The sequence below is a fragment of the Lates calcarifer genome, linkage group LG7_1, assembly GCF_001640805.2.
Source record: "Lates calcarifer isolate ASB-BC8 linkage group LG7_1, TLL_Latcal_v3, whole genome shotgun sequence".
Classification (NCBI taxonomy): Eukaryota; Metazoa; Chordata; class Actinopteri; family Centropomidae; genus Lates; species Lates calcarifer.
Window position 1 is genome coordinate 20,649,570 of NC_066839.1, and position 14,930 is coordinate 20,664,499.

General features: G+C 41.6%; 1 protein-coding gene across 1 annotated transcript in view; it reads left to right on the top strand.

Moving 5' to 3' along the window:
- Positions 1–13,027, top strand: part of ube2j1 (ubiquitin-conjugating enzyme E2, J1) — a 33,279-nt gene extending 20,252 nt beyond the window's left edge. The window contains exons 6-8 of the mRNA XM_018703413.2: positions 5,230–5,359; positions 6,054–6,182; positions 10,081–13,027. Coding sequence (XP_018558929.1) covers positions 5,230–5,359; positions 6,054–6,182; positions 10,081–10,374 — 553 coding nt within the window. The 3' untranslated portion in view covers positions 10,375–13,027. The remainder of the gene's footprint in view (positions 1–5,229; positions 5,360–6,053; positions 6,183–10,080) is intronic.
- Positions 13,028–14,930: the final 1,903 nt, after the last annotated feature.

The window sequence follows — 14,930 nt, forward strand, 5'->3', positions numbered from 1 at the left end:
ATGTTGCACAACTCCTCCCCTAGGTTGCCCTTCACCCCAAGTCTTGTACTCTTATTGGCTGTAGCTTGTCACAGTACTCACTGCCATTTACAACCTGGTCACAGCATTTTTCATACTGCTGGATTTGGACTCTGCTGGATTTGGACTCTGTAGCTGGTCCGTATATTTCTTGTGTTTTCTGATGCATTGGCAAGTCTCTTGGATTTGCTAGTGCCACTTGAATTTAGACCACAAAGATATTTTAACATCACCAGTTGGCTCCAGATCCTCAGATCCATCCCACAGTGCAGCACATTTAAATATATTAGCGTCTGCTCTTATTAATTCAATAATTCAAACCATAAACTGCAGGTGCCCAAACCCCGCCCCCTCCATTTTAGCAGATGGAACACAACCCAAAATTTTAAGTACAAGTCAAAATAAACTTTTCCCAGAAGTGGTTTCCTTCATTGCAGGTAGGTTTCATCAAGTGGTCATCTTTTTCTTGAGTTTGTTTGATTGACGTGAACATGACTGACAGCTGCTGTCAAAACTCTGGCAGATGTCCCAAAGGAGCAGAGCAAGCTCTGAAAGAAGATGGATGAATTGACATTTTCATGTGTAATTCACTATCTGTATTTTAAATCAACCTGCTGCTCCGCCCAACTGTTCTTATAGATACTCTGAGGGATCTCTCAGTTTTGTTTGGAAAGTTGAAATTTTGTCAGCAACCTGAACTTGTCCATGGTGTACCCTGCTGCATGAAAACAGAGCTACTTACACGGCAAAATCAAAAGCGTTCGATTTTCAGTGTTAAGAGTTGAAAGTAAAAACATAGAGCCATTTCAACTCTTGTTAAAGTCTAATTCAACTACAAGCTGGGCTTTTCTGTGTGGAGTTTGCATGTTCTCCCTGTTCTCTCTCTGTTCTCTCTGAGTACTTCAGCTTCTTCCCACAGTCTAAACACATGAAGGTTAACTGCTGACTCTAAATTGCCCATAGGTGTGAATTAGTGAATGGTTGTTTGTCTCTATAGTTTGGCCCTATGATGGACTGGCAATCTGTACAGGGTGTACTTCACCTCCCGCCCAGTGACAGCTGGGATTGGCTCCAGCCCCTGCAACCCTTAACGGATAAGCGCTATAGATAATGGATGGATGGATGGTGTTTTTAAAATACGGATCAACTCTACAAAGAGTTAAATATTAAGTTTACATCCTCTCCAGTGTTAATATGGCAGTAACTCTGTTCAGTGTCAAAAGAACATATAGATAGTATTAACTTTTGACACTACACACTGGTGTTGTATAAATTCAACACTCACCTGTGTTGACTGGTGTTAAATCTTAACTATTAAGAGAGTTGCTGCAACTCTGTCATAGTCTGAAGCATTTAACACTTTCAGAAGTGTAGTTTTAACTCTATGTAGTGTGGACCAATATAGACACTTTCAAAGTGTTGAATTTAACTCGATAGGTGTTGAATTAACACTGCTGATTTTGCTGTATAGGCAAACTGATCTGTCAGTTCAGGTGAACAAAGTCTGTGAACAAAACTTTGAACATTCACAGAAATCATCAAAAATTGCACTACAATATACACTCAATAAGGGCTTTTTAGGAACATCTGCTTATTCATGAAATTGTTCAGTCAGCCAGTCATGTGGCAGCAGTATGGTGTATAAAATCCTGCAGATCCAGGTCAGAGACTTCAGTTAATGTTCACATCAAATATGAGAAATGTGGAGAAATGTGATCTCAGTGACTCTGACTGACATGATTGTTGGTGTCAGATGGGCTGGTTTGAGTATTTTTGAAACAGCTGATCACATAACAGTTATTCACGCTTTCTGGTATGGCTATGGTAACTCAGATAACCACTCTTTATAACTGCAGTGACTGTAAACCTGTAGCCTGGTCTGATGGATCAAGATTTCTGCTGAGGCAGCAGATGGCGCGGTCAGAATTTGACTTCAAACAGTATGAATCTATGGACCGAACTTGCCTTGTGTCAACAGCTCAGGCTGGTGGTGATGGTGTAATTACTCACTTTGGGCCCTTAATGCCAATCAGCCATCATTTGAATAGCTTTATGACCACAATTTACACATCCTGTAACTCTCATGTTATCAAGGCATGCATTCATTTTTGACATTTCTGGGGAACTGGACAAAATTCAAGAGAGTACATTTTTTTGAAGGAGCTGTTCAATTTTTGGCTGTTTGAAGTGTTTGATCTTACATTCTGAAAATCTTTAGGCCCAACATATTTAGCTTTCTGCATGTGTGTTTGTATGGGTTACTATATGTTTTGAGAAAGTTTTCTGCAGTATCCTGATTATTTTGCAACATGTTAGCAGGCATCCACACTGTAAATGGCACTACATTTTTAAAAAGCTACAAGTATAGGTGAGACTATGAAATTCAATCTAGGAAGTCTAATTTTGGCTCTTGAGGTCAGTGGGTTTTCAGACCGCAGACACAGCACAACAGCTTATAATTGAAACAGGATGTTACAGCTCATGGCAAAAATAATACTTTCTCCACTCGCTTTACAAAGTAACACATTTGCACCAGTTTGGCTAGGTAGCCGGCAAAAATTTGCTTGACCACCAAATTTTTCTGTGTGTGTGTGTATAATATATATTTTGCTGAAAAGACCTCTGTATGGGGATTCCCATCATTCCAACAGATATTCCTAAGTCTGATCACATCCAAAGGCAATATTGTTCCGAATGGTCACTTTTCAAAAGACGGACGAAAAGCCAACGATCACAAGCTCCTTCTGGCTGCATCCAACTGCCTCACAAGTTTCTCTCCAAGAATTCAGTGTTTTGCTTATCATCATTGTAATATTGACTTGAGAAATTGTACATGGGCACTTTAAAACAAACAATACCTGACGAAGTAGTTCAGACCCTGCCCACGTCATTTTTTTTCCACCTGTGAAAAGTTTCTGATACTCTTAGACGATTCCATAAGCACTGAGGCTTTAAAACCTTCCCACTTCTTGATTCATGGACCAGTGATTGACATCATCTCCAACTTGCTGCTGTCCTTTCAGTCATGGATCTCTGATTTTTCAAACCAAATCTCCAGGTTTGGCATCTCTCTTGAGCTGAGACATGTCCTTGATGATCAGTGCTTGTGCTCTAAAAGGTTTCTAACAGTCATTCATCAAACCGCCACACAGCCTGCCTGCGTGGCGTCCGCTTTAGGAGACACAGACTGCCTGTGTAAGCTGTCATTGTTCATGGGCTTGATGACTAGAGGCATAAGAGAGAACATTTGCAGCATCTTGCGAAATGCCTAATAAGCCCAGCTTCTTCCCCATCGACATCTTAACTTCACTTGAATAGGAATCCGATTTCCATTTTGCTCCAGAGGCAGACAGTGATTTGGATAATTTAATACCATAATGTATCCAAATCTATTCATGCCACCCTTAGCCTGAGGAGCTCTACAGTTATGATGTGGTGTTCCTCAGAGCATGATTCATCCCTCCTCTTCGCAGCTCTAACATCAGGCCATTAGCTGCTGCAAGGGACGATTAGCTTTTATAAGACAAATCCACCCAAACCTCTTTTGTGTGTTGCATTTTTATGTTTTTTCCACATCACTGCACTAGGCAGCTCTGTTGATTATTCTTTTAGCAATATTGCACTGAACCCCACTTCCAGGACTGACATGTGGGCCTAAAGGTGCACACAGCTTTTGAAGCTAGGTTCTCTGCCAGTCTGCTTACAGGCTGAATACATATCCATGAAAAGTATGGGCAGCACAGTGTAAAAGTCTTTAAAACTTCATAATCAAGGTGCCACGTTACCATGGGCCAAGCATCAGATGATGGTACATTTTTTGGAAGATAAATCAATGAGTCACCATCTGCATAGGCTGCTAACTAAAAGTTCTTTGTCTGGTTCCTCTTTCTTTGTTCACGTTAACCACGGCACACTCACATGCAGACCACCAGCCAACATATTTAAACTGTGGCTCTGTGTCAGTCATTTGACGGGCTGCACACTACACTGCCTCACAATAATTATGTGTGCATTTTGTTCATATTTACATTGCCACATTTTGGGCAGTCATCACTTGTTCATGGGGCTGTTTGATGGGTAGGATTGAATTGGGTTTAGATTAAGGGAGAGTTTAAAGTATTTTTAATGTGATTAAAAACATTTTACTCACTAAAGTAATGAGATGTTAATCTGGCTCCACATCTGTGGATCACTGCCCGCACATCTGATTTGTTCAGTCATTCAGCTGAATTTGATCCTGTGCTCAGTTGACGTCTTTTCACACAGTTGAAGAAACCATCATTCATTGTATTATGAATGAAGATGTCATCATCCTACATAGCTAGCTGGCTGTCTAGCTACTTTAACTTCACTGAAAGTCAATTTAAATAAGTAACTACTCTTAAATCACATATTTATATAATCATGACATCAAGGAAGCTTCTCCTGACAGGTACTTAGACAGCCTCTATGATGACTGCTAAAAAGAAATATGAGCAATCAGGTGATCAGACAGGTTGTAAATAAACTTTAGGATAGCCATGGTTATTTGGAAGCGAAAACAAAGGCAAAAATTAAAAATTATTATGCTGATTTTATACTTACAGGGATTTGGGTAATACAGACTCTGCAAAACAATATGCACCTGTGATCAGCCACAACATTAAAACTGGTGACTGGTTTTAATGTTGTGGCTGATCAGTGTATACTGGGGCAAGCAACAGTAAGTGACAGACTTGCAAATCAACCATTATGTGCAGATGAAGCCTGGATACCCAGCAAGTTTCCTTGAGAGCAGATTCATATGCTACAATAGCAAAGGGCTAAATTCTTTGTTAATGTTCAGTCAGACTCAAAAATGAAATGATTTACGTGCTTGCTCACATCTATGCTGTTTTGCTGGAGGCACATTTCCGAAATCTACAACAGAGGCAGTGAGAGAAAACTTAGCATTTCCTATAAGGAGAATAAGACCTGGATTGAAAAATACCAGAATTTGCTCGTAGCCGTGATATTGTGTATTTAAGATAAGGTGATGCAGCTAGTACAGTGTAGTGGAATATGCAATGTGTATTAACTGCAGTTCATGTTGAATTGTTGACCCACCATACAGAATAACCACATACAGGTGGCATGAAATATATCAGTGAAATATTTGGATGTTTAAAGTGTGCAGTGAGAGGTGCCTTTGCAGCAGGATGACCTCACCATGTAGTGCCTGTTCTCCTGCAGGTCCCAGGACTTCTGCTGTGAGGCGTGTGGCTGCTCCATGCGCTCTGCCCTCCTGGCTCTGACCCCCAACAGCCACCCCAGTGCTGAGGACTACAAAACCAAAGAACTGGCTCAGCAAATCAACTTTAAGGTATAAACACTGGCAATTACATGAAGCACATTTGATCCACAGGTTGGTCAAATAATTAACTCTAAGAACAAAAGAGGCTTCACAGAATGTTTTCTTCTGTTTTCTTTTTCTTTCTCATGTCACACTCACCCCTCTGCTCTCAATTTCTCTTAAAATAGTTACTTTGGAAACAGCAGTTAACAAAGTAATCCACTACAAAATCAATTTAGAATCTGTCATGGGGAGCCCCCACCATCATCAAAACACCAAATGAGAGAATATGTTTTTGCATCCCTCCAGTAGAGTTCACAGACTTGGAGAATCAATGCAAAGGAGCAGTGAAGCTGCTCTGGTGGCAACACCTAATAAAATACATTATGTTTTTCCTCTAATTTGCCAATCATCTTTATATATATATGTATACACTCCTGTTTTGGGACGCTTTTATTTTTCCAGTTATGGAACAAATAAATAATAATGATTATTTAAAATCCTATAAAATCTTAAATCCTAAATTTAATCTAAATGTTCCACTCCATCAGCAGCCGAACACTCGTGACATTCTACAATGGAAATGAAACATTTTGAAAGTTTGTTCCCACAACCTGTTTAGTTTGCTTTCACCTTCTGTCCAGAAGCAGCTCCATGAGGTTTAACTGTGCTGCTCTTCATCATGTGAAGTCATGGTTCTTTTCTTCCCTGTGTGTCACTGCAGGCAGAGTCCAGTTTATCCAGACAGGCAAGTGAGAGTGGAGGTGCAGAAAACCAACCCTCCACACTCACCCAGGAAGACACCTCCACATCTGCCAGCCAGGAAGCTGCTGATGGACCCCAGGCTGAACAGGTAGGTGTTACACAGGACAGCACAGAAGCTGCGTACAGCTGCCCCCTCCACCTACAGAACATACCATCCCTGTGCTTTTATATGCTTTTACTTTACTCTCACTTACAGACAACGTAACATTACTTGGACCCATTTGACAAACCATACCCTTTTCAGATGATTTCACTCCCCTCCAGCCAGCCATTCATTTCAGTTCATTTCATTATGCAATTGCAATCAACTTGCATATTCTATTCTATCATCTAATATAATAATATATTTACGTTGTGGTTCTGCTTTTGTTGCTGTGAAGGTGCAGCTGAGAACAGCTGAGATTGTTCTCTCACACTCAAACTGCTAGATTAATCATCTCAATCATGTCTCAAGCCTCACTGGCATACTGCTATTGTAATATATTGTAGTGCGCTGTACTGCAGTGCTTCATTCATAAATCAGGAGGTCCCAGAACACAGAGGGTGCAGTTCTGATGGGTCAGAGGAGAGAAAACCACCGTGCCTGGAGCACAACACCAACATCTAAAACTAAACTAAACTGTCATCACAAACAAAACTTTATAATAATCAGAGCATTCACAATAATCACTAATAATAAGCATGTTTGTATTATCATCATCACATCATTTCAGTTATGATGGTATTTTTATTTATCCGTGTTTACGAAGACTATGGATAAAATGTTTGGATTTTGTCTGACCTGTCCAGCAAATGAAATGCCTCCCCAATAGATAAATCCAATAGTGCCGTAAAGCAGTCCTGTTCATTTATTTACAGCATTGGCAGTGATGTCTTATAGCTAATACGGTGTCAGTAGTACAGAAAATATTACTCTCTTAACATCAGCTCAAAGTCTTGTTTCTCTGGTTTTCTGCATTAATTGGTGATAAAGTCTGATCTGATCTTCATCTAAGTCACAACTACAGACACACACAATGTGTCTCGGCCCATATCACATGTCACACAACTATCCTAATCTTTCATGTCTTTACTGGACACATTTATTGATTCATTAGCAGTAACCTCAGTCCAGCTCTTCCAGTCCCTGTGGCTCAGATTTGGGCCACATTCAGGAGGAAGTCTGGACCATTCTTCCTACAGAGCTGCTTCAGCTCAGACATATTCTCAGGTCTGGTGTGAACGACTCTCTGAGCTCAGTCCACAGCGGCTTTATTGGGTTCAGGTCTGGACTCTGACTCCTGAAGGTGGACTTTCTTTGTCTGAAGTGTGTAGCAGATTTACTTTAATGCTCAGGCTTATTGTCCTGCTGATCTTCAGCTGGTGGACAGACAACCCTGACATCATCCTGGAAGATAGACTGAGAAACTCAGGAATTCATGTTCCTGTCACTGATGGTGAGCGGTCCAGACCCCGAGGCAGCAAAGGGCATGATGCTCCCTCCACCCTACTCCACCTCTGTGATTGTGTTTTCAATCTTGGTATGCAGAGCCCTTTTTACACTAGATGTAGAGCTGCATGTTCTTCACAGTTAAAACTCAAGTCACTCAAGGTTTATTGCTGAGGAAGATTGTAACCTTTTTGGTGAGAATGATATTGTCCAAACAGAAGCAGATGTATGATTACTGTAGACCACATTCCCTTGCTCATTGAGGTTATTCCAGTCAGTGGCTTCAAAACGTTCATAGCTTGTCAATGCTGAGAAGGCTGGTGTAGGCACTGTCGTGGGGTGTTAAAAACTGCTACATAAGCAGCCAAACGTCAAACACAATATCCCTGTGGATTTCTAAATATGACATGTGCAACATACACTAAACATAACACATTAAGAGACTAAATAGAAGAAACCTACTGTACGAGCAGTGACCTGGAAGCACCAGATATGGACAACAATGCAGTAATTTGCCACTGTCTTCAGCATTCTATGGCTGGTTTTTCAGAGAGCAGCGGGTGTCCTGAAGCTCTGCAGTGCACAATCAAAAGGATTATGTGGTGCTCTGTGTATGCAGTCTATTATTGATTGTCCAAGAGGATTGATTTTGGTGCCTGCTGCTATCCATAAAATCACAGCTACAGTCTGAAGGAGCAGAACCTAGAGTCAACTTAGAGTAGTGTTTTTGAGTTTGGATAAACTGAGGGGAACCACATCAAACACACACAAGACTCACCATCTATTGCTGAAGTTGGAGGGGAAAGACTTCAAACTTGTCCACAATAAGACAGGCCAGCCCATAGTATTCCACATGGCATGCTGCTCTACAGAGTACCAAGGGATGTAAGATGACTGTGCACTGTTTATTACCACTGTTTCTCCGGGCTCCCTCCAGCCATTTTCTAATGAAATTTATGTTTTCTATGTAAAATCCGAAGCCGTCAGCACAGCTCATTGGTTAGTCATCCTCCTAACAGCCTCCTGTCCACAGCGGAGGACTCATTCTGTCTGCACTGGTCACTATAAATGAACATGAGCATCTTATCTTATCTTTAACTAACTGTGGTACTAAGGACTCGTGTGTGTGTGTGGTGGGGGGGGGGGGGACATTAATGCTAAATATTCTGCAGTTAATGATAATTGCCATAACTGCCTAATCTACTAATTAATTTCTCAATTACTCATCACTTGGACCATAAAATGTCAGATAATGGTGAACATGCTCATCACAGGTTCTTAGAACCCATGGTGATATCCTCTGTTGCATTTTAATACAACCAAACTCATTTCATTGTTCTCATTTACATTACATTTTCCATTTATGTTGTCAGACAACTGAATGACTATGTAATAATGTTTAGATTGAAACTGATTAACACTACCTTTTAGCCAGCAGTCATTTCCAGGCTGTGGGCGAGATTGACATTTAAAATGAGTAGACAACAACAGATTGTAACCCAAACCTCTGAAATCGTTTTGTAAAGCTTGTAAATATTTACTATGTAATATACACTCACCAAGCACTTTGTTAGGAACACATATACACCTGCTTACTCATGCAGGTATCCAATCACACAGATCCAGATCAGGACCTTCAGTTAAAGTTCACATCAGACAGGAGAATGAGGGGAAATGTGACTTTGCCGTGATTGTTGGTGTCAGACACGCTGGTTTGAGGACTGTGTAGGATTTTCACACACATCAGTCTCTGGAGTTTTTACTCAGAATGGAACCAAAACCAAAAATCTTCCAGGGAGCAGCAGAGTGTGCACTGATAATGCATCTGGGGTATTCAAATCAGTCTCATAAATGATTAACCACAAATTTGGGTATTCTAGTTCATAATTAAAAGAAATGGATGATTAGTGTTTGAATTAAGTTATAATTATATCACAAGTACTGACATAATATTGTAATGAAGATAAGTGGAGTGCTTTGTTGGCAGATGATGTTGGAACTAACCTTACCCAGATGTCAGCCTTGTGTGTGATCGTGCGTGTGAGCCATCAGTTGTGTGTCTTCCCATCTTTTCCACCAGACAGTGTCCAGCAGATCTGGCAGCTGGCAGAGGGATGCAGTCCTTTCCCAGCTCAGCTAGGTCGGGCCTTGCATCTTGCAGTGAACGTTAACCCGTACTAACAGCTGATTAGCACATTATCTTATTAAAGAGGTGCCAGTCTTGAAAACTAAAAGTGTTTTGTTCTTTGTCCTTTATTGTGTTTACCGCTGTGGCACAGCAGAGACCGCAGGATTTATTGATAAGACGATGTCATGGGTCACTGGGCTACAGTGTCAGTGAAGGTACAGACAGGAAGTTGATTAGCAGAGGATTATGGGAAACTGAGCCATGTGAAGCCCCTACCATGTGCAGCGTTGCTGGGACTTAGCTGTAGCACTGTCTGAAAGCAGCACAGATCCACAGCACAGAAATGGTAGCTGATCAGTGGACTGATTGTTTCACCTCTGAAGCCTGGCTTTGTCTCACTGATACTCTCAATGTCATCCGCCTCCACAGGCAGAGCAGTCTCCAGCCACAGAAGCGGAGAGATCCCCACCCCACACGACCCCCAGCACCGGTCGCCCTCTCAGTCCCCGGCAGCGTCGCAGCCAGCAGCGCAGCCACCAGGCTCAGAGAGACGGCAGAGATCCAGGCAGCAGGCCAGCCTTCCCCCCGGCCCCCCGGCAGCCTCAGGAGGAAAGCCACGCAGGATCGGCCGTCCTCATCGTGGTGCTCACACTGGCCCTGGCTGCACTCATCTTCCGCAGGATCTACCTGGCTCACGAGTACAAGTTTGACTACGAGCTGTGAGCACAAACTAGGCCGGCCCCACCCTCCTCACCCCCGAGTCAGACCCTCCTGCCTCCACCCCAAACAAGCTCTGACCAGCTGCAGTGGAAGCAGAGCTGAGGCAGTGGCTGACACACACTTGGCATCCTGCTCATCAGCAGAGGGTGTGATCTCCACAGAGGAGGAACTTTGATTCCTGCAGGGGAGGCATTCTACTCACAACAACACCTCCATGGTGTCTTTTAATTAATGTGAATTTTACTCTCCACAGTCATACATTTTTAAGAATGGGAAGCTTTGTTGTTTGTGATCAGCTCAGCAGCCACATACACCACCAATGTCCCTTCCATCTAACTGTTATCTGCCAATTATTCCCATTATTTAATTCAGATTGTAATATGATATGTCAACAATATGGAACTAAAGGTTACTTAATCACTGAAGCATCTGCAGAGAGTGTATGTGCAATGAGTTTTTCTTCTTTATGTGCTTTAACTTCTTGTTAGTTATAGGCCTCTGTTTTAACAGTGAAACAACCAGTGCAGAGCGACAGGCCTCCAGCTGTCGTGGTTCATATGGATGTAGTTGCTGTGGTATTTGTATCTCATGATGATAATGGTCACATCACACTGTGCTTGATGTGATATCACAGCGCTGTGCATTTTAAGAATAAAGCATGAAATTCTACTTTTGTTTACTGGAAACAAAAGGCAGGGAGGCCTGGTGATCTGATGTCTCCTTCACAACATTACAACTCTGTAATTCTGTGACCGTTGTAATGTGTGACTGCAGGGATGTTATCACGCTTCCTACATGTGAGTAGTGGAGCCTCCCTCTGGGTCACAGTTTCTGACACTGGCCATCAGAAAATGTGACCCTGTTGTACCTGGAAAGAGAAAGACTTGAACCCAGATGTTAGAGTATAAGTGACCACAGCATGACTCTGGCCATGAGAATATGTGACCCTGTTGCACCTGGAATGAAACAGAAATATGCAACATTCAGATATTTTCTGGTGTTTGTCCCTTCTCTTGTAAACTTGTAAAAGCATCTTTCCAACAGCACCTCCTGCAGTCCCACATTAGGGGGAACACCACTGTTTTTACACATCAAAGTGTGTCTCCAGCTGTTGAGGAGAACTACTGCAAATGTGGAGAAGTAATAAAGAGGTCCAGAGGGAGCTGTGTGGAGTCACATGTACGGGCCAGGGTTGAAGACAAGTTTGAAAATGTGTGTTAGAGCTACATTAGCCACTAACACACCTGAATCGCTGTCCACACTGTTGGTGGCAATGTTGCATTGTGGGTAATGCAGGTGGCAAGTTTTGACAAGAAGGTAGAGAAAAAGGACAGTCGCTGTGTTTCAAATTTGATACTTCAGTTAGTACACTTCCATGTAGAACACTGTGTGCTCAGTGTACTCAGTATATCGGCTGCTTCGCTCACTTAACTTAAAAAAAAAACAAACATCTGAGTCTCTCATGTGTTCCTCCTGTTTAATGCCACATCTGCGCCAACAACATATCCTCCTTCCCCGGCCGCCATTTTCACAGGTTTGAAAATACGTCGGTGGTCCCTCCCCTTCTGTAGCCAAGATGGCAACGGTTGAGAGTGAGAAGAGTTCATTGTTTCATTCTCAAGTTTTTGACAGTTTTGTGTCTCCATCCTGGTTCTTATAGGTCACTGTATGACACTGAATATCTCCGGTTCTGCTGCATCCATTTTCATCCCCTTTTTTTTCTAACCTATCCCTGGTGTGTAAGACCTGCTATAATTACATTACACTTTCATTTTTCATTTTTCATCTTTATTTCAAAGTCTAAGTATTCTTGTATAATTGCTGGAAATCTGCATTGCATTGGTTTGCTTTTTTAAATGAAACTCCCACTTGTGCTGGCCATGATGATTCCAAAAGCAGAGGGAGAATTTCAAGGTAAGGAGAGTAATATGTAGTGTATTAATCCCCATCAGTCCTGTGAGGTCACCTGTTACCTGAAGTTGTTTTTACTCTTCAGATCATATTAGGGATTATCTGCACTAGTAAACATGAGTGAGGTTCAGTTCAGGTTTCACTCCTCCTTTCACACCTACAACAGGTTTTTTTGTTTTGTTTTGTTTTTTCATTTGGATCAGAGTCAGTTTTCTGTGGACACTGTAATTCCATTCATTTGTATGTTCGTCACTGCCTCTCTCCCTGTCTCCCCTTCTGTTTCATAATATTCACACCACCTCCCCATGTATTCATCTCATCTGAGGCTGCATGCTAACAGTCATGTTTCCCCTGCTTTTATAAATAGACCCAAACACTGTCTAATGTTTACCCTCTTTGATATACTCTGAGTTGGGGTTTATTACTCTGATGAGACTCAGAGGAACTGGGAAGCAATTTCAATTCATTCTGATGGCTCTGTGACATGTACAGCAACTCAGCAGCATATAGACAGCCAGGGCTGCTCATAGCAGTCTTACCTGTTGAGTGGAACAAATCTATCTCAGTAGTTTTTTTTCTCTCATTTGAGTAACATCTTATGCCTGCATGTGTCCAGGTTTTACTTGAAGGCAGCAGAGCTTCTCTATGAATATTCATGTTGTCCGTATCTGCCTCTTCAGTTTGTGCCCAGGGCTGGTATACTGGCATATAAACAGAAAATAAATGCCTTGAAAGAAAGACCATATTTGCCATGTGTGAGGTTTTGTTAATGTCTTTTTATACCTGACAGAATTCAGAGGCAAGACGTTGGACTGTTTACTATGAAACTGTGTGTTCTTGTATCATTCTGCTGTAGGTTAGTTTGTTCTCACTCGGCTCTGTATAAGGATTTAAGTGTAGCTTTTAATAGTTGACAGTCTAACACCATGCTAGCAGCTCTGTCAGGCTAACATGGGCACTAATCTCAGGCTGATCACCCTAAGACATTGAAACCTTACTTACAGGTAAGTAAAGCTCTCTCACTGTGTGCCCTCCAAACCAATGGCATATTTGGTTCAAATCGACTTCACACTGATGTTATTTTGTTATTGTTAAAAAAATGCCATGAAAAGACTAAAAATCCAAACCCAGTGAGTAAGAAAGTAACAGCAGTTAAACTACGTGTAAGCAGCAGTTTCATGGGATTTAGTGTGATTAAGACAGAGCTATAGATTAAAGAGTTTAAGTCATTAAAATAAGGACCTTCAGTGTTTTTTTTTATCTCAAATCAAGTCAGGTTTCTAAATCAGGTCTGACTCAGAGCACTCAACATAAGTCTCAAGTTGGGAGCTGATTATAATCAGCAACAGACAGGCCCTCTACTGCAAGACATATGTCATATTTAACTACAGGCTGATGCATTGAAATGACTCACTTTTAGCAATGTTTAAAAAAAACACTTGATAGACTTTTGAATTCTTTTCTCTTTGACTCGGCACTGACTTGTTTTGATTTGGTTCAGTTTACATAAGACCAGGACTTGAGACTTGACCTGGATTTCCTCTGGTTGACTACAGACTTGACTCATACCTGCCCTGTAAGGCCTAACAACAGCTCCGGGTGACGATACCTTTTTCATCACATTTAAATGTGTTTATCTATAAATGAACTGGTTCTTTAGTTCAAACAGACAAGAGAAGCTGAAGCTGGAGAAACATGTTTTCTTTACAGATACAGCATTTTCTCTGTGTGTTGCCTAGAGAGAGAACAGTCTGTGTCAGGAAATTTGGGATGATCAGCCTCAAAAGGCAGAAAATGAAGGAAGTAAAACATCTATCTGTTACACAGTTTGGTTTGTCAGCCTCCAAACTTCCAAACCTTCCTTTCAAACCTCCTTAAAAAAGAGAAATCTTTATTTGTTGATGAAACTTCTCAGTCACTGAACGATCGGAGTTAATCTGGCTGGACAGAGTCGTCTAGAAAACATGATTTGACTTGATAATACCTTTTAATCTTTAGAGATCAAAAACAATTTGTCATGTGGGGGGAACAGAACGTTCCTCCCCCCTCCACAAAGACTTAAGTTAGAGCTGGTGTGAGGAAGCAGAGCTCTGAGGCAGAGCTCTGAGGCAGAGTGGACACCACAGCCTCTGTAACTCTTCACCGGCTGACGGAACTGAAAACATCAGGAATCAGCTGGAAGCTGCAGCAGCTTCAAAAATCACACCAGGAGTGTGTTTGTCTGAGGGTGTTTCAATCAAACAGTCAGCAGCTGCTTCGTCCTCACTCTGCATGGACGTGGAAACTTTAGTAGGAAACCTATTAAAAAAAAAAACTATTAATCCTCAATAAACAGAGTCAAAGGACGAGATTTGAATCTCTGTCCAATCAGGTGAGATGTTGTCATTCCACTGGTTTCTGATGCAATTTCACATCTTCCACTTTACTCTCCAGACTCTGAGCAGCTGTGAAGAGAGGAAGAGTGAGACACACAGAGTGAGACACACAGAGTGAGACAGATGTGGACACACATCTCTTTTCACTTTTTCCAATAATTCCAATAATAATGATTTCAAATCAAGTGAGAGGACAAACTGCCTCCTCTCTGCTGTGTCTGTCTCCGAACCACTTGTCAGGAGGGGCATGTTTGTTTGTTAGTTTGTTTGTTT